Source organism: Lolium rigidum, chromosome 7, assembly GCF_022539505.1.
Source record: "Lolium rigidum isolate FL_2022 chromosome 7, APGP_CSIRO_Lrig_0.1, whole genome shotgun sequence".
Classification (NCBI taxonomy): Eukaryota; Viridiplantae; Streptophyta; class Magnoliopsida; order Poales; family Poaceae; genus Lolium; species Lolium rigidum.
Genome location: NC_061514.1, coordinates 121921232 through 121941022, shown reverse-complemented (window position 1 = coordinate 121941022; position 19791 = coordinate 121921232). Strand labels below are relative to the sequence as shown.

At 50.2% G+C, this 19791-nt stretch overlaps 1 protein-coding gene across 1 annotated transcript; it reads left to right on the top strand.

The window, feature by feature from the left end:
- The first annotated feature begins 14620 nt into the window (after positions 1–14620).
- On the top strand, positions 14621–18785 carry LOC124670588. The gene is made up of 2 exons (XM_047207074.1): positions 14621–14675; positions 16364–18785. Exon 2 carries the CDS (start codon positions 16671–16673, stop codon positions 18567–18569), a length of 1899 nt encoding a protein of 632 aa, XP_047063030.1. The 5' UTR covers positions 14621–14675; positions 16364–16670; the 3' UTR covers positions 18570–18785.
- The last annotated feature ends 1006 nt before the right edge of the window (positions 18786–19791 follow it).

Genomic DNA, 19791 nt, shown 5'->3' with positions numbered 1-19791 from the left:
AGCCGTTGATTTAATTTTGGAAAACGTAAACCTGACGAAATACGGCAAAAACTTGACGAAATTCGGCAAAAACGACTGAACTTAGACTAACTTTAATGATATTTACTATATAGAGGGCGAAGTTCATACATAGAGGCCGGATTCGACTATATTTCGAATTCGGCTAGGGGAATACAACTCTAAATTTTAAAACACGGCGCTCTACATGCCCAAATGGCGGTAGAACACCGTGTAGTCGTCGCCGTCGCCGCCATCGTCGTCGGAGCCGTCGTCGTCAAACTGCGGCGGCGCGGCCTGGCTGCTGCCCTAGCCGGCGTCTCCCCACCGGCCGCTGGTGCGAGGCGGGGACGGCAATGGCTTGTACCATTCGTCATCGGAGGCTTCGAGGTCGACGACGGGGACGGCGACGCCGGATGGAGGTGTCGCAGGCCGGCGGTAGCGAGCGACGTCGTCGGCGGTGGTTGGAGCGGCGGCGCGGGCGGCGAGTTGACGCGCGGCGGCCAGATCCAGCAGCCGCCGCTGCTGCTCCGCCTCCTCGCGCTCCCAGTCGCGCCTCGACCACTCCAGCGTGGCGTCCTCGGGGAGGGCATTTTCGGCGGGCACCAGGTCCTTGAGCGACCTGGCGATCGCCTCCGCCACGGCGGCATCCTCCGCGCGCTTCGCCTCCTCCTCGGCGAGCTTGTTTGCGGCGGCGTTGATGGCGGCCGCGGCGTCCTCCTTCTTCGCCGACTTCCTCTTCCGCCCACGCTGCGGGGAGGAGGGTTGGTCGCGGATGACGAGGGCGCCGCTGCTGCGCCCTCTGCTCGGCGGTGGAGACGCCGGCTCCTTCTTGACGCGCGCCGGTGTCGACGGAGACGTCGCCTCCTATTTCACCGGCGCCAAGGATGGCCTCGACGCCGATCCGGAAGACGACGAGCTGGCAGCCATGCGCCATGGCTGCCAGATGTTTCCCCGGTGGCGGCTGGCCGATGCCCTCGATGGAGGGGGCATCGTCAGCAACGGGAAGTTGCCGCCCTCGATGTGCTCGAGGACGTTCGCCAGCGTCCTATCCGGCACGCTCCACCAACGTCGGCGGCCCGCGGCGTTGTTGCGCGGAGGCGGAGGCGGCGGGCCGTCGTAGGAGGCGAGCTCCTGCTCCCACCGCCGCAGGAAGTACGAGTTCCACGCCGTGTAGTTGTCGGGGTGGTGGCGTGGCTCGGCGCGCTCCTCGTCCGACATCGTCAGTCGAGCCTCCTCGATGGCAACGTCGAGGGCGTGGCCCCGGGGCGGCGGCGGGATTGGTACGCCGCCAGCACTTAGCCGCCACCCGCCGCCAGGAGGCCTCGTGTCCGGCGGGCAGGGGTACCCCGCCTGGTGGAGAAGGTGCCCCTCCCACGCATGGAGCGACCGGCGGGGGAAGCCGTTGTTAGCTGCGCCGTCGTCGTCGTAGAACACCATGGATCGGGAGAGTGGAGGGAGAGTGGAGCGGGGATACGCGTCGCGGCGAGTGGAGCGGGGTATATAGGCGCGGCTGGTGCCGGCGATTAAATGACGCGTGGAATGCGACGCGTCCGCGGCGAGCTGACCGGAGACAGGTTTTTAGTGCGCGCGGAAGACGATACGTGCGCGGAAGACGATGCGTGTGTCGCTGACCGGTCGGGTCCACCTCTGCGGCGAAGCCGAAGCGAAAAGCGCGGGAGAAATATCTCGGCGTTTCGCGCGCTTTTGCTTCGTCCGGAGTCCCCGAGCGCTCCCCGGTAGGCCGGGGTTGGCGTGGGCTCGCCGGATGGATGAAAGCCCAAATCCGGCGAAAAATGAGGAACCGGGGGCGCGGCTGGGTCATTTTTCGCCGTCCGGATGAAAAAATGGCACGCCGGGGCCTGTTCGCGGAGACGAGTGGAGATGCTCTAAGAGCATCTCCAGCCGCGTCCCCCAAAGCGTCCCCCAAACCGCGCCGGATTGAGCGTTTGGGGGACGTGTTTTGTTCGTGCCGCCTTTGGGGGACGTCGCTCCCCAGTCGCGTCCCCCAAATAAAATTTCGGAAATTTTAAACTTAACGAGATTCGATTAGATTCGTCCAAACTTACATAGATTCGAACGAAATTTGACTAAATTTAAACTAAACCTAATCTACAACCACTTGCGGCGGCCGGAGGCGTTGTAGTACTGCTGGAAGTTGTACATCTCGTCGGTGACGACCTCCTGCTTGACGCGCTCCTCAATGGGCTCATCGACGGGCTCGTCCTTCACCAAGCCGCTTGGTCCTGGCTCGCCGTCGTCGGTGAGGTCCACCAGCGGCTTGCCAGAGTCGCGGATGGACATGGCGATCGCCGCGTCCAGGATGCCCCTCCAGGCGTCCTTGTCGTTCATGGACGCCAAGAACGCCGCCCGCAGCCCCGGGCGGTCCTCGGGGTCGTCGGCTGCCGGCGATGAGCGCTGGCTGCCGCTCGTACTCCGCCGGCAGCCGCCGCTCGCGACGCTTCCTCCGGCTCCTCCTTCACCTCCGGCTTCGGGATTAGGATGGCGCCGCCGCGCCTCCCTTGCTGCCGCCGGCTGCCGCTGCCGCCACGCCTCGTGTTGACGGGCGTCGCCGGCTCCTCCTTGACCTCCCGTTTTGGGACGGTGTAGGGCGCCGACCGGTACGACGAGGACGGCGTCGATCGCGCCGGTCCCGAGGAAGAAGAGTGCGAGGAGGAGGAGGAGTACGTCGTCCTCCTCGGCTGCCATTGAGGAGACGGCGGCGGCGACGACGGCATCTCCAACCTTGGAGCGCCGTTGCGGATGCCGCGGATGACGTTGTCGAGGGTGCGCCCCGGAACGCCCCAGAACAGGGCGCGACCGTCCTTGTTCCAGCTGTTGGGGCCGCCGACAAGGTTGTCGGTGCTGTGCATCTCGACGTCGTACTTCGCCTTGAAGTACGTCGTCCACCAGGCGTCGTTGTTGGTGACCGCCCACGTTGGATCCAACCGCTCTTCGGCGGTGAGTTGAGCCCGCTGGGCCTTGATGGCGTGTCAACACCCGGATTTTTAAGTCCAGATGCCTATTATGTCATTCATCGAAATCCCAGGAATATTGTTGTTGCGAGGCATAATAGTTAAGTATCACAGTCATCATTTATTACAAACCATATTGTCTTACAACTTGAATCACATGATCCATATTACACAAATAGTTGATCTATTGATCAACGAACAAACACAAGTTCATAGCGGAAGCGTAAAGATAAAGGGACTCTCTAGTCCACAGGCCAACGCTTGACGTCAGAAGACTTCTAGTTGTCGTAGGCGTCCTGCTGGTCATCTCCTTGGTAGTTCTGATCATCTTCATACTCTGGCCATTTGAATAACCAGGGACAAAGCCGTAAGTACTTTAAGTACTTGCAAACTAACACTAATGTAAGTGCTACAATTTTAGTAAGGGGTGCTAAGCTCTAGTTTAATTTGCATAAAGCCAATTTTAGTTCACAAGTATTTGAGCCAAGACTTATTCATGAGCTAACTAACTCAAGTGGGAACATTAGTGTCATTCCCACAACATTTGTTGTATTTCAAACCAGTCACCAATTCATCATTCATTTCACCAACATTTTCAAAAATCTGACACAGGAAACTGTATGGCCTTTCCAACCGTCCGTAATCGTGGACACGGCTATTCGAATAGATTTACACTCTGCAGAGGTTGCACACTTGTGCCACAACATTTGATTTCATCCGTCCGGAATAACCCCAAATCATCGTAACACAGTACGCGGATCATCAACCATAACCTTTCACTTACAAACCCTAGTATGAGCACCTCTCCCCATGAGCTTGGCCTCCCAGTGAAGACCAACTGTCAACCCGGGAACTGCACAGGCCTTGGCCTTACAATTCACATCTTTTCTCAACAACGGAGGCAGCCTCGGCATAACCCCTATGATGTGTGTTCAGAGAGAACCCATACTAAGATGCATAAACTTCCAGTTAAGCCCTACCCATAATCAGGTATTGTGGGGGTACTCAAAATTGGAAAGGTATCGCATTCAAACCAATATCACTTTTGTATCAAAAATCACCATCTTATCTTGGTCATTTTCACCTTCAAAAATCATTCAATGGAATGACTCATCATTCCAAGGTTTCAAATTCCTTTCAAAGTCACATGTTCCCATCTAGAGTAGTCAAGTTTTAGTATTTTAGCACTAGCACTAGTCATGAGGGGTGCTATCTTGCTTGGCTAGCTTGAGACTAACTTTGCTACTCTAGTAATCTTATCACTTAGACCAAAATAACTTATCCAAGTAACTCTTTGAAATAAATAAGTAAAACTTGTATGGTAAAAACTTGGGATAGGCTTGTGTTAAGAAAGATAATAATCATGGTGCTTTGCCCCAAATGAGCTTTGCACTTTGCAAGAGCATTAGCTTGCCTTGGTAGTTCTCAAGGTTCTCTTCTTCCTCCTCTTGGTAGTATCCTTCCTCTTCCTGGTATTCTCCGGTGCTAGCGTCTAAATTTGAATATGAGTATAATTACTCACTAATTCAATGGCTATTCCAAACATCATATACATTCACACAAACTAGGCTAAGCACACTATTAATTCAATTTGGGTGCATTGGTTGTGTGGCTTTGAGGAAAAATAATTTCCTCTCATTTCATATGTGAAAGATAATTTCCATAAGGTTCTTGAGGAATAATTTCCTCTCATTGAAATCTTCTTAAGATTTAATTTCTCAAACAATAATACATGAACTTATGTTGACCCAAGTCAACCATTCATTATCATCATTTGAGAAAATGATTTAAATGGGGTAGACCACCTCATACCATTTAATAATTCTACAAATGATTTAAATCTCCAAGTATTTCATATAAGAGTGTTTGACCAGGGGTTCAAACATCACATGAATTCACTTGAGATAAGATTTAAATGAAGTCAAATACTTCATATGGTTTGCATAATAGTTTTGGACAATATCACTTAAGTAAACTAGTCATATTGCCCATTATTTAAACTAGGGCATGATCATGCAAAGTGACCACACCATTTTCTTGCAGAAACAATTAGTGTAAGTCCAATGTGAGTTATTGGAGTTGGAATTAACTCAATATCTATTTTGGTTGATTTTTAAGATTTAAAAGAATGTGCAAAAGTCCCTGGCTTGTTCTTTTTGTCACATTATTTCTACAACAGATCTCAAGGTGAGACCAGTGGCATGTTGTAGAACTTTTCCATAGCTTTCCAACAATATGAAATTTGTTAAATTTGGCCAAGCCAAACAGATTCTATGGATTTTCAAAGTGGGAGCCAGTATTGAATTTGTTTGAAAAGAATTAAATCGAATTTGAACTTAACGGGCTGGCGGGAACACGAGGTGGGCCGTAATGATTCAAACGGAACGAAAACGGTCCAGTAACGCAGCTGGTGCGCTTGGGCCGCCTGACAGAGTGGGGGCCACTCGTCAGCGACTATTCAAAGCCGAAACGGTATGAGTGATTGTGGGGCGTAGGATTAGAACAGGATCGGACGGCACAGGGCCATCGTCATCTCCGGCGAGATTGTGCCACAGAGACGGCGAGGTAGGGGGTCGGAGAGCTCACCGTGGCTCCAGCTAGGGTTGGCAGTGTGCTTGACGAGGTTGTAGACGACGGCGAGGCAGCCTGTAGCAGCGGCGTCGCTCGAGGTGGCCTGGATCGACGACGATTTCACCAGGGCTTCCGCGGCTCCGATCGCTCGATTGAGCTTGCTCCGGCGACGATTGAGGTGGCTAATGGTGCGAGGAGAAGCGGTGGTGAGAGGAGATCATGCTGGTGTGCTGAGATTGCTCGGGGAAGTCCTCTATTCATAGGAGGGGAGGTGTGCTGCGGGGCAGGGTGGTGGTCGACAAGTGCGCGGCAACTCCGGCGAGCTAGAGGGCTAGGCGAGGGCGCGGTGGTGTTCACCACGTCAAGGCGGTCCTGTGAGCGTCAACGGCGCAGCAAATGGGGGCGTACGACGGTCGGCGCTTGCGCGTACTGTCGCGGCCGTGGCGGAAGGAAGCTTCCTCTCCGGCGGCGGTAGGCGCTAGGGGGTGATGGCAGCATGTCCGGCGAGCTCCGCGTGGCGAGACGAGTACCAGGGCGCGCGGAGGTGGTCGGGGTACGGCGAGGTACGGCGAACGACGCGTGCCCGTGTCGCGCGCGTCCGTGCACTGGTGACGTCGCCATGCCGTTGGCGGCGTACCTGGAGCGTCCTGGGCGCGCTCCGTCCGGGTCGTGTCGTCGTCCTCTCGTTCAACGGTGGGTACAGGCGATCTCAGGAGATCAAGAGGGCGACGTGTTTGGCAAGGTGGCTCGGGCTGGAGATGCAGAGAGAGAGGGGTGGGCGTCGATGGGGAACGTGGCCGGCATGGCCATGGCTAGGCCATGTTTGGTCGTGTCCAGGAGGTGTCAATGCATGGGCTAGGTAGCGTGAGGTCCAGGGATCATAGCTAGGTCAAGTGGTGATCAAGAGGTGGCCTGGTTTGATCAAAGTTTGAAAATTGGTGATCTTGCAAATGTTTCAAAGTCTCCTCTTTGCTTGCTTCTAACTTTTGATCCAAGAGGATTTTGGTGTAATGGTCTTTACAGAAGTTGTTCACCTTGCTGTGTACTTGGATGACATGCAAAGAGTGGGATTGGTTTGGTTTAGAAATCTTGAATTCTAGAGGCTCAAAGTGGTGACCAGATTGTAAATGTCAAAAATGACCATTATTCTATGTGAGCATATTTTGATTTTGAAATTGGTTCAAAAGGTATTTCTTTGATTCCCCAAAGTTGTAATAACTATCAAATAGCATATTACAAGTAATGGTGAAGGTCAAATGGGTTTAGAGTCAAAATTTACAGAAATGGCATAAGCCATATGTGAGGGTCTTTAGGGTTTTACTCTTATTTGATTTCTTTCTCTTTTTGATTTATTTGATTGGTGATCTTCACTTGATCACTTTAGGGTTTTAGAGTTCATCACATAAACAATAAAACAATCATCATGGCATATCACTCAAAATGCACAAGTCCTATGCAGGGCACTATATGCAATTTAAAAGTTTTTGTTGGTTCTGAAATTTGGATCTCTGGAATTCTTCTTCTTTCTTTTATTGAAATTTGGGATGTTACATGGCGTCCCTCCATTGATCCATGTCCGGCTTCGGCGGCGGCGGGATGCCAATGCCGTTCAGGGCCATCTTCCAGCCGCCGCTGCTTGGTAGCCGCATGTCCGGCGGGACTGGATACCGGGCGTGGTACAGCGCCCACGCCTCCGGCACGGTGAGGCTGCCGCGACCGAAGCCGTTCGCCGCGGCGATCTTGCGGGAGGACGAGCTCGACATTTTTGGAGCGGCGAGAGAAAGATGCGGGAGGGGAGGCGGCGGCGACGATAAGGATTGTGAGCGGCGAGAACCGCGGGCGTCTTAAAACGGCGGCGGCAGTGGTGGTTGCACGCAACAGCTCCGGCGCGGACGGCCACGCGGCCATGCACGACGAGACGCGTCCCTGCGTCGCCTGGGAAAATAGGGACGCCATTAACATCGCTTGACCAAAGGTAGGCGACGGGGTTTTAGCCTTCCGTGCCGCTGACGGGTCGGCCCCACCACTCCCCGCCTCGCTTTTCGTTGTGTCCGGCGTGCCCGGTGCGTCCCCTGTGGGACGGGGACGGGCTCGGGGCGCCGGACACCGTATGGGGACGCGCCGGACAAAAATGAGCTTTGGGGGACGCGGCTGGAACGATTTTTTTGTCCGGCGCGCCCTAAATCTCTTTTGAAAACGCTTTAGAGGACGCGGCTGGAGATGCTCTAAGAGCAGGAGATGATTGGCCCTCGCGCTCGCGGGCATCACCAACTCCTGCACAGTGCGAGCGGGCAAGAGGAGCACGCACGAAGGCGAGGTTTTGTAAATCGTTAACATCGTAATCATCGTCCGAAAGAAAAAAATGATGAGATTCCTCGATGGCGTCCCGCCCCCGTAGCAAACAGGCCCAAGCCTCCACACCACACCGCACATGCCGCCGCTCTCCATCGTGACGTCTCACCGGCCGGTAGCGCGCCCGGCACGTACGGTGGGGCTCCGCCGGCGAATGGCTGCGCGCGGCGTGGCGGGGGCCGCCGACCCGGACCTGGCACCAGGAATCCGAGCGGGCAGATTCGTGGGACGCCGATGACCAGTGGGTCCGCCGTGCTAATTGGACCCACTGGCAGCCTCCAGGCGCGAACTTCCTGGGACTATTTTCAGTTCTCGGTCGGGGAGGCGTCCATGTAGGGCGCGTGGACATATACGCCGCTAAACAATTCGGAGCGACCAGTGCGATCTCGACAGGTGGCCATCACGGCGAATCGGATGCGGTTCGTCCAAACGGACGGTGGACAGCCAGCGGAGCCGCGAGCCGAGCCACGATGTCCTCGGCTACGCCCCACGAGCCGAGCCTGCTGATGCTATAATTTTCGACTCTTTTATTACCTTATTATTACAATGATATTTTCCGTGGCCCACCCCTACATAATCAATGCGGTGGCAACAACCAAACAACGTTGCACAGTCGCGAACCCACCGAGACGCAGCACAACTTGCGCACGGAGCAGCTTGGCCCACTGACGAGAGCGACCGCCACTTTTCGCTGAATGCGACGTGAATGGAATCACCCGCGGCTCTGCTCTGCTATGCTCAGAACCGGAGGCGCGGATCTCAGATCTGCCCTTTGCCTACTTGTCGTGCTACGGTTTCGAGTATGGAGCGAGGTAATTTTGGGACACCCAAGGATCTAGGCTTTTCGAGTATGTAAGTATGCAGGTACTCCAAGCAGATCTAGAATATCAAAAGCTTTCGGTAAAAATGGTGGCTTTATCAACCGAAAGCGGGAAGAATTTTGCCACACCAGCCTAGGCAAAGTATTATCATGCGTTTCAACCAAATTCTGGGTTTACATTATTTACATACTCCCTCTGTTCCACCAAAAGCGTCTTAATTTTATTAAAATTTACATATATCTAGATACTATCTAGTAGGTAGATCCATCTAAATTTTAATAAAGTTGAGACACGTTTGGTGGACCAGAGGACTACTATTTTTTCAAAGAACAATATCATATACGGATATATTTTCCTAAACAATCTCTTTTGCCAGAAATTTAACATAAACTTACTGCTTTTACTACAGAACTATCATTTTCTCTATGTCGGGCCGCTAGGGCTAGGCTGCAGACAGTGGCGGAGCTAGAGCAAACTCAACCGGGGTGCACATGTCTGTAATTTGTGTTGATTTGTCTTATCAGGGTGAACAAATGATTGGTTATGTGTGCACACACATTTTGCAGCTAATTGTAGGGTAAAAACAAGAGCTACCCTGGTGCATGTGCACCCCTTGGCTCTATGGAGCTCTTGTTTGCGTCGGACAACTGAAGATGCTTTTACTAATTCATAGTAAGTTTGAAAGTGTTAGACTAGGCATTATGGCATTAAATTGGATGCTCTAAAAGAGTCGAACTTTTATTTGGATTAAGTTGTAATTAACAAACTCACAACGCCCGTTGAAGTGCAGACTTGTGGAGCCTCATGTCGTGGCGATTAATCAATATTTTTTCTCCAACTACAAGAATAACACGTTTTTACGAGAAACACTCCATCAGTCACCCAATCAATGATTGGAATTCTTTCTAGTTCTTGTTTTATGAGTTTTTCTTCTCCTAGTGCTACTCAGAGTCGTGGTTTCTTACTAGCTACTACCTCCATTTTCAATGTATAAGACACACGTGTATTTGAAGGCAAATTTTAACCAAAAAATAGATTAAGTAACAAAATCTTGATTATATTGTATAGGGTTGTTAGCACTAGTCCATTAGCACATGTAGTTTCCTAAGAGGCCAACATCACGGTAATTCGTAGCAAGCCCAGCAGTACCTAGCCCACGATGGAAAGTAATGAGAGTCTGCTAGGTCATCTTTATGCATAGCACTACTCACAAACTACCTAGGCTGTTTTCCTAGGGTTTTGACTCTCGCCAGTGATCACGGTGGGGGAAGGCAAGCTTCTGGCTCCGATCAGCATCTGTTCAACCTCTCGTTATGCGCTTCGCTCGGGCTGACCAAGGGGACGTCTAACACGTTTGCCCAGCCTTGGTGACGCGGGGAGTAGAGGAACCAGGGCAGATAGGGAGTCGGTTCGGAAGGAAGAACCCAAGGTGATGGTATTCAAGATCCCACTAGAGGGCGGATCCTTGCGCTGGTAGGCCCCAACTAATCTGCAAGATCTAATGAAGAAGCTGGTCTTCAAAGATGAGGTACTACTCACTCCGGAGATTTTGTGAACCTCAAGGAAGGTGCACATTGGATGGCACCGACTAACCACTTTGGCAACCAATCTTTTTTCTATAAGATCTATTTTACGTGGGGGTTTTGCGAGGCAGTGGTCGACCTGACCGGTGGAGGACAATCTGTTTGTTCTTCAAGTTTCTTTCCTGGGTGATTGGAATATGGCGATGAATGGCGGGCACTGGATTTCCAGGCAGCATTGCGTCATGCTGGAGCCGTACGATGGGATAGCAGAGCCAACGTTAGTAACTCTAAATTGAATATATGCATGGGTTCAGGTCCGAGGTATCCCGCCGCTGTTTTGAAAGGAGACGATCGTACGTGATATGGCGACGAGAATTGGTGAATTGATGGGAGTCTATTTGTATGTTCTTGGAGTTAGTGGTACTAGTTTTGTCCGTGTACAGGTGAAGCTCGATGTGAAAAAACCACTCACCAGATTCGTGGGTATGCATCCCAAGGGAAGTGAGCGACCGATGTTCCAGGTCATGTATGAAAAACTACCAAAATTTTGTGAGGTATGTGGACTATTTGGCCATGGCGATCTGGAGTGTGGTGATGGCTGCATGATAAAAACACCAAGCAGTATGGAGCATGGATGCTTGCTCCAATGGAGGGATGGCACCCCCAAACATCTAGGGTGTGGGATATGCGCCTACCTGTTAGGGTAGCCGTGGAGGGAGGAGAGGAGGCCGCAACAGAGGTCATGCTCCGGAGTCACGCAAACGCCCACAGGGTGAACCAATGCCAAACGAGGGGAAACCCTCAACTAGTGGAGCTTTGAACCGTGGTTTACTGATGATCACTAATGGGAAGGACAATGAGATGGAACAGGCTGAACCTGGGGTGAAAACACATCCAACTGGTGCACAAGCTACCGAGGAGGGGAAGAACAAGGGGGTGACACCGCCATTACCCGTAAATGTGTCTGATCCAAAGACGTCGAGGAAGAGCGAGACAAACAATGGTAATGCGGGCTCTGGGTAGGAGCGCCGCCAAGCGCAATGAGTTATATATGTTGAAACTGTTGCAGACTGGGAAGTGACATGACAGTTCGGGAGCTTTGCGATCTCGTGAAGCGCTTCAAACCTACCATGATGTGTGTAGTGGAGACACATATTTTAGTGGTATTTTATCAACACTATATTCAATTTTTGTGCTTTAAATTTAGATGGTTGTCCGATTGGGTAAAATAGGGGAAAAAGGTAAAAAGCCAGCACATACCAAATGTGTCTGGCTGTTTGGTTTTCCCCACGATCCATATAGACAAGGGGGTGTAGGCAGCCACATTTTTGTCTCCATGCCAACCCAAAGAGACAAAAATAGAAACATTTTGTGTTCGAAGTGGAATGACCTGCTGGAGATGCCCTAATAGCATGTTCATCTAATACAATTCGATCGTGAATCCATTTATCTTTGACAAGAAACAAGGCCACCACTGATTTAGGATTATAATCCCCTTTAAAATCATAGCTTTTATTTGGTTGGTGATAAATAATAGGGTAATGACTAAAGATAATCTAGTTAAGAAATTAAATGATGGAAAAGAATTTGTCTCTATGAATTTTGTAGAGCTGCATGAAGTCTAGATCATCTCTTTTGAATATCCCCTAGCTAGTTATAATTGGAGTGTTATTTGTAGTGTTTTGGGGATAAGTGGAAAACCAAATAGTTTGCATGATTTATGCCAGAATTGGATTTTCCGGTTTTATAGAATGGATAGGACAAGTGTAATGATTGGTGCAACCTGTTTGTCGTGGAACCTCTAAAAATACAAGGAATGACGTTTGTTTTCAACGGAAAATTCCTACTGAACCAACTAGTGCGATTCTTTCTCTTTGTCGGTTAGTGGACAATAGGAACACTCTTTTGGAAAGGTTCGAGGAGCTTTGCACCAGGTAATAGATAGATTGAGGAAAGTCGCGAAAGATTTTTTTATCATCGACATCAGTGGCGGAGCCAGGACTTCAACCTTGTGTTGTCAATTCAAAACTGTGTAGTCAACTACATGTTTATACATGAATTTTTAGGGTTTAGTGGAAAACCAAAAAGTTCTATGATTTATACTAGAATTGGATTTTCCAATTTTATGGAAGGGATATGATAAGTGTGATGATTGGTTCAGCCTGTTTGTCGTGGAACCTCTAAAAAAAGGAAGGAATGACGTTTGCTTTTAACGGAAAATGCTTAGTGATCCAACTAGTGCGATTCTTTCTCTTTGTAGGTTTGTGGAAGACTATAACACTCTTTTGGAATGGTTCGAGGAGCTCTGCACCGGCCACCGGGTAATAGATAGATTTTGGAAAGTCGTGGAAGATGTTTTTCTATCATCGGCATCAATGGTGGAGCCAGGACTTCAACCTTGTGTTGTCAATTCAAAACTATGTAGTTGACCACATGTTTTTACATGAATTTTTGGGGATTAGTGGAAAACCAAAATGTTTGCATGATTTATGCTAGAATTGGATTTCCCAGTTTTATGGAACGGATATGAAAAGTGTGATGATTGGTTGAGCCTGTTTGTCGTGGAACCTCTAAAAAACAAGAACGATAGTTTATTTTGAACAGACAGTTTGTTTTGAACAGAAAATGCCTAGTGATCCAATTAGTGCAATTCTTTTTCTTTATCGTTTAGTGGATGATTGGAACACTCTTTTGGAAAGGTTCGAGGAGCTCTGCACCGTCAACCAGGTAATAGATAGAGTGAGGAAAGTCGCGAAAGATGCTTTTTTGTCATCGACATCAGTGGTGGAGCCAGACTTCAACCTTGTGTTGTCAATTCAAAACAATTTTTACATGAATGTTTGGAGATTAGTGCAAAACCAAAAAGCTTGCATGATTTATACTAGAATTGGATTTCCTAGTTTTATGGAAGGGATATGACAAGTGTGATGATTGGTGCAACCTGTTTGTTCGTGGAGCCTCTAATAAAACAAGGAATGACGTTAGTTTTTAACGGAAAACGCCTAGTGATCCAACTAGTGCGATTCTTTCTCTTCGTCGGTTAGTGGACGATTGGAACACTCTTTTGGAAAGATTCGAGGAGCCTTGCACCGGGTAATAGATAAATCGAGGAACGCCGCAAAAGATGTTTTTTTGTCGTTGACATCAGTGGCGGAGCCAGAACTTTAACCTTGTGTTTTCAATTGGAAACTACGTAGTCAACCACATGTTTTTACATGAATTTGTCATTAACTTCCCCATAATTTCTCTTTGTATAGCAAAATTATGTGTAGTCACTTACACAACTCATGGTGGCTCCCCCACCGATCGACATGGTCGGGGCTCGGTGACGAGAAGGATATGTGTTGGCTGCTACCATCTTCCGGAGAAGGAATCAGCCACGATATGCTTCCGTTGGGTTACTCTCTACTGTGTGCATGATCAAAAGAAGAGTGAAATTAAAACTGTAGTTGTTCTTTTTAGCTTTGTGAAGTTTTGAAGGATTTTTAGTTTCCTATGTTATCTAGGTAGTTTTGAAGACTGTTTTGTTTCCTATCTTCTCTAGGTAGTAGTTTTTGAGGGTTTGGCGTTTATGTTGGCGCCAATGTGGATGAGAGGGTTGAGGTGTAACATGATAAACTCATGTTTCTTATACTTTTCCTATTTCAAGATACTTGAGATAATTATTTTGAACTAGAGGGAGTATGAAATTGGGAGCCGTGTGGCTCCTTCTCATGAAAAAAGGTGGAATGAACGATAAGTTGAAAATGTCAACCCATGCTACTTAATTATGTTGGATTGTTGATTATAAAAGATTAAGCCAGTCAAAAAAGAACGTGATAAAAATGTGGGTGAATAGGTGGCAAAATTTCAGCGGAAGTACACATGTTTATAAACATAGGTAGTCTTCGACTTGGTCAATTCTTAGACTCCCATGAAATTTTTCTATGGTACACGGTGTGTAAAAACACGGCTTACGTGTTTGTGCTGTACTCTACATCTGAATTATCTAATGCGATGATGCAGTTCAGTACGGACGAGCTCTTCTTGTCGCGACATGGAGCCCAATTTCATCAGCAACTTAAAAAAGCAAGAACAAGAAGCACACACGATACGCAACACACGCACGCGAAAGGTAGCGACCAGCCGTAGGCCGCTTTGGCTCGGGCGAGCTGAGCCGGACATGAACATGCCAGCTAGGTAATGGTAACCCCGCCGTCATCCATCCGTCCCACCCACCTGCACCAGGCCTCAGCCCTACCAATCTCTCTCCTCGCCATCCATTTTTCCCACTGCCAGTTCGCCCGCAAGCGCAACCCAGACCAAACAAACACTCCCCATCGCCGTCTCCGTCGCCCCGCCCCGCCCCGCCCACCGCGATTTCCGCTCCCTCCTCCCCGCGCCGCCGCAGCAGCACCAGCCCGCCCCTCTCCCGCCTCCGTCCGCTCGCGTGCCAGGTGAGCACGGCTCTCCCCTCCCATCTCCTCTCGTTCTAGCTCCTCCGTGTCGCGGAGATTTGTATGTGCTCCTGTTGCCCTTTTCCGCTCCCGCTCCTTTTGCATGTCGCCACGGCTACGCGGGTTCCTATGAACATCCTGCCTGTCCCAATTCGTCGTCTCCTAGGCCGGCTCTTACCGCGTCTCGATTGATTGGTGGGGAATTCATGTGTGCCATTTGATGTTCGGTCGGACTTCTATTGATGGAAGGAGCAGCGGCAGCCAGATCTGCTCGTTCTTCCGCACCCACGTTCTACCTAGCTACGAGGAGAATCGCAGGATTTGGGGGACTCTATAAGGTTTAGGGGGTGGAGCAGAGGATTTCCGTTTTGGGGGCTATCTGAGGTTCTCGATTTGGGAGGACGCCCTGCAATTGGGCTCTGCACTTCTGACGGTATGGGGCGCTCTGCACCCTGTATTCCCGGATAGCACGGCTCGCCCGACCTTCTGCTCTGCTTTATTGTCCTTTCCTCCCGTTCTTCTCCCGCCCGTGTCCTTTCGGCCTGACTAGATAGATCGTCAGTTCGTCACATGCTAGTGAGTTTTTGTCCTGGGCGGTCAATAGTCTCGACCTGGTTGTTCCTGAATTCGTTGGCTGTTTAGAAGCTCTATCCTACATGTTAAACTTCACCTTGCCATGCAACAAAAGTTGCTCCTGTGTACCTGGCTGTCTGTTTCGTTGCCAAAAAAATATGGCATATATGGTTAAATCCATGCATCAGTTCCGTTCAGGGTAGGGGAGACTCTATTTATACACAGCTTCGAGGTCTGTAGGCAACTTGTCAACCTTGCAACTGCAATTCGCTAGATTCATGGCCATATTGTGATCCAATGTTTGCTAGCAGGAAGCACCAAATTGAATGCATGATTCGTTTTTAGGCCGGTTCCGTTGCTAACTCTCTTCGGACACGCCAAAGCTTCAGAGGTGCCGGTGTCTAGAAGACCGAAAATTTGAGGAAGGTCATACACATCTTTATAGTGGAGTTTTTATCATTCATGGTTGCTTCTTTGTTTCATCATCTTGAGTGTTATTGTACTTGATTTGATGTCAAGGGTTGATAATAGCCGTCCCAACCACTCGAAAAAAAGAGATAGCCATCCCATGCCCCCTGGTGTTCTTCACTGCTACCAATGGAACATGTTTTAGTTTGTGTTGCGCTGGTACTGGCTGACTTTGGTGGCTTTTACTATAACATGGTTCTCATGTGTAACATGGTTCTCATGTGCAGTAATCTGACTGCAGCGAGGTTGGTTAACTAATCCATTAATCATCATATCTGATTGTGACAGGGCTAGATAAAGTAAAACCAGTTATTTCACTCAAGCTACCAAAAGTAGCATTTGCAGGCGTATTAGTGTGTATGAGAAGGTAAAAGGTTAATGTTGACATGACAGGACTTAGAGACATCTTTTTGACCATCAGGACTTAGAGACATCATCTGTGTGTATTATTGCTCTGTGTAATTTTAGACATTTCGGCTTCTTGTTGGAAAGATACTCAAGGATTCATCCTTTGGCATACAATAATATTGTTTCTTTATTGGCTTTGGCACCCGGTTGTACCACTAGAAATATTTAATGAATAAGTGTGTTCCAAACATATGTTTAGTATCTGAATTTTAGCTGACATTTTTTTCCGCAATTTGCAGATTGGCCAACTACAGATCATTTAGCCCCTTGTGCCTATGCCTTATGTCACCTACAAGGGATGTTGTGTAGTTCCGAGGAGATTGAGTAGCTTTGGATCTTAAATTCGCACCAGAACAACACAGTTATGGACCGTGCAGACACCTCAGGGTTTGTCAGTGGTGGTTGCTTTGGTACTACGCTCCTGCTGATATTCTTCCATTTTGTCTATTCGACTATCATTGTCTGAAAGATAACCCGGCCCCTGTTCTTCAGTTCTCTAGTGATCCTGTTATTATTTGCTCACAGTTGTCATAGTATTAAGCCGTGATGGATAACAACTTTGTGGATATCCCAAACCAGCCTGTGATGAATGATCCCTTTTTGTTGATGACACAATCTGCTCCAAGTTACACAATGAAGAACCTGAGCAAAAGCACACTCCGCGTGGACTGTCTTGGCTCAGCAATGCCGAATTGTGGTCATGATGATGAAAATAATCAAAGCATGAATAACATCACAACAAGAGATGATGGCTGCAGGCTTGTTCTCGGGTTGGGTCCAACACCTGATTTTTACTCAACAGACTATCAGAACACTGGAGTATACAGGTCAAAAGAATCTCAGAGTTTGTCTGGGCAGAGTTTCTCTTTTACTGATCCAGGGATGCTGAGGCTTGGCCTGCAGACAGATGGTGCAGAGACAATTCAGCATCTGCAAGCATCAAATGGAAGAGCTCATTCTTTTGCTGCAGTTGACGAGGCTTCAACATCTGATGCTGTAAGGAGCATGGGTGGCTACATGCCATCCCTACTCTTTGCTCCTCGCACCAGTTCTTTTGCTGCCAATGGGGCCCAACTACAAAACCAGGATTCACTAGACCTTGCGCACAATAATATTGATAACACTCAGCATATTCAACAACATCTTCAGCTCAGCCCTGAGCCTTCTGCTACAACGGAGACTTCTTTTGGTGTGAGCTCTGATGTGGTCACTGGAGCAACTACATCAGAACAACGGAGTCATCCCCGACATCCTAAGAAGTGCAGGTTCAAGGGGTGCTCCAAAGGTGCAAGAGGCTCATCCGGGTTGTGTATTGCCCATGGAGGTGGGCAAAGATGTCATAAGCCTGGGTGCCATAAAGGAGCTGAGAGCAGCACTGCATATTGTAAGGCCCATGGCGGAGGACGGCGGTGTGAGGAGCTTGGTTGCACAAAGAGTGCCGAGGGAAAGACAGATTACTGTATTGCTCATGGCGGAGGCCGCCGTTGTGAATATCCTGATTGTCCTAAGGCTGCACGAGGTAAGTCTGGACTGTGCATAAAGCACGGTGGTGGGAAGAGATGCGCAATGGAAGGATGCATTCGGAGTGCTGAGGGTAAGGCTGGACTCTGCATTTCTCATGGTGGTGGACGTCGGTGTCAGTATCCAGATTGTGGCAAGGGTGCTCAGGGCAGCACATTGTACTGCAAGGCGCATGGCGGGGGCAAGAGGTGCATCTTCGATGGGTGCAGCAGAGGTGCGGAGGGGAGCACACCTTTGTGCAAGGCCCACGGTGGTGGAAAGCGATGCTTGTTCGAAGGAGGCGGTGTCTGCCCAAAGAGTGTACATGGGGGAACTGAATTCTGCGTGGCACATGGAGGTGGAAAGCGCTGTGCGGCGCCTGGTTGCACTAAGAGCGCCCGCGGCCGTACAGACAGTTGCGTGAAGCATGGTGGTGGTAAGAGATGCAGGATTGACAACTGCGGTAAGAGTGCTCAAGGGAGCACTGACTTCTGCAAAGCCCATGGTGGAGGCAAGCGGTGCACATGGGAATCAGGTTGTGAGAAGTTCGCGCGTGGCAAGAGTGGACTGTGTGCTGCCCATGGGACCTTGGTGGCCAGGCAGCAAGAACGTGGAGTGGTGAAGAACAGAGGGAGCATGATCGGAGCAGGCCTCTTCAGTGGCATTGTGGCATCATCAGCCACTGCTGCAAGTAGCATGACGAATGACTACTCGTCATCAGGCATAAGCACCGCATCAGATAGTGACGGCACAGTAAGGAGCCAGGCGATGATACCTCCTCAGCTGCTTGTTCCTCGTTCCATGATGCCCTCCTCGTCGTCTGAGCCTACTGTACGTGGGGGTAGAGAAGGGGGCTGTGCTGTTCCTGAGGGAAGGGTGCATGGCGGCGGCCTGCTGTCACTCCTCGGTGGCAGCTTCAGGAACGCCAATATAGATAAGCTGTGAAGTGTTTTTCCATCTTCAAATGTCCGTCAGTTTGGTTGTACATAAAAGGCACCGTGTTGCCTATTGGATTTTATTGTTCTTCTCTCAGCTTGATAAGTGTTCATGGATGTTTAGTCAGTTCATTGTACATTGGTGTCCGGCAATTGTTCTTACCGCTTTTGGGATGCCGGTTCAGCCAGTCTTAGTTACTGCCAATAAACTTATGTATTTGATGTACTGTGTCTCATTTGCTTGTGGACTATTATTCTTCAGAAATTTGGCGCGAGATTGGCTTTGTACAATAGTAAGATTTTGGCTAGCTCCTCTTAAACGTTTTGAAATGATGGGATATCCAGGTGCTACTCTGTAATGCCGGCTGTTATCTTGCTTCTTAGAGCATCTCCAGCCGTCTCCCCGGGAAGCCCCTCGGGACCCCTTTTTTTTTTTTTTCATACGCATGGACGAAAACGATCCAGCCGCGCCTCCGGAACCTCGTTTTCGTCCGTATTTGGGCTTTCATCCGTCCGGCGAGTCTAGGTCATCTCTGGCCCCCGGGGAGCGTTCGGGGACTCCGGACGAAACGAAAGCGCGGGAAACGTCGAGAAAACTTCCCGCGCGGATGGTGGCCCCGACTTATCGGCGACAACAGAGGCTAATCGTCTTCCGCGCGCTTCAAAAGCCTGCCGCCGGTCAGACTTCGCCGGACGCGTTGCTTCCACGCGGCGTCGCCTCGGATTCACGCGCGGCTCCCTCTATTTATCGCGGAACCTACCGCGTCTCGCCGCATTCACCACCGCCGTCTCCCTCCTCTCCCCAGCCCTGTCTTCTCTCCCCAATCCACCTCCACCAGCGAGCAATGGCGGGCCACGGCGCGGCGAACAATAGCTTCGGCCGCCGTTCCCTACACCAGTGGGAGGCGGGACTCCTGCACATGGCGAGCTAGCCGGCGCGCCGAACTTCCGCGTGCCCGGAGGATGGCGCCTGAGCGCGGGTGGAGTCCCGATCCCATTGCTTCCGGTGGGAGGCGACGAGCTCGACGCCGCTATCGACGATGTGCTGGTCACCCTCACCGACGAGCAGCGCGCGGATGAGCGGTACCGCGCCGATAACTACGACGGCTGGAATGAGTTCTTCCGTCTCCGGCACGAACGGGAACTCGCAGCATACGACGGTCCTCCCCCTCCTCCAGCGCGTAACAACACCGCCGGCCGCCGCCGCTGGTGGGGTGCGCCCCCCCCGGATG

Bases quoted from the DNA above. Each gene is read 5' to 3' on its own strand.
- LOC124670588 (XM_047207074.1), top strand. From the start codon at position 16,671: ATGGATAACAACTTTGTGGATATCCCAAACCAGCCTGTGATGAATGAT.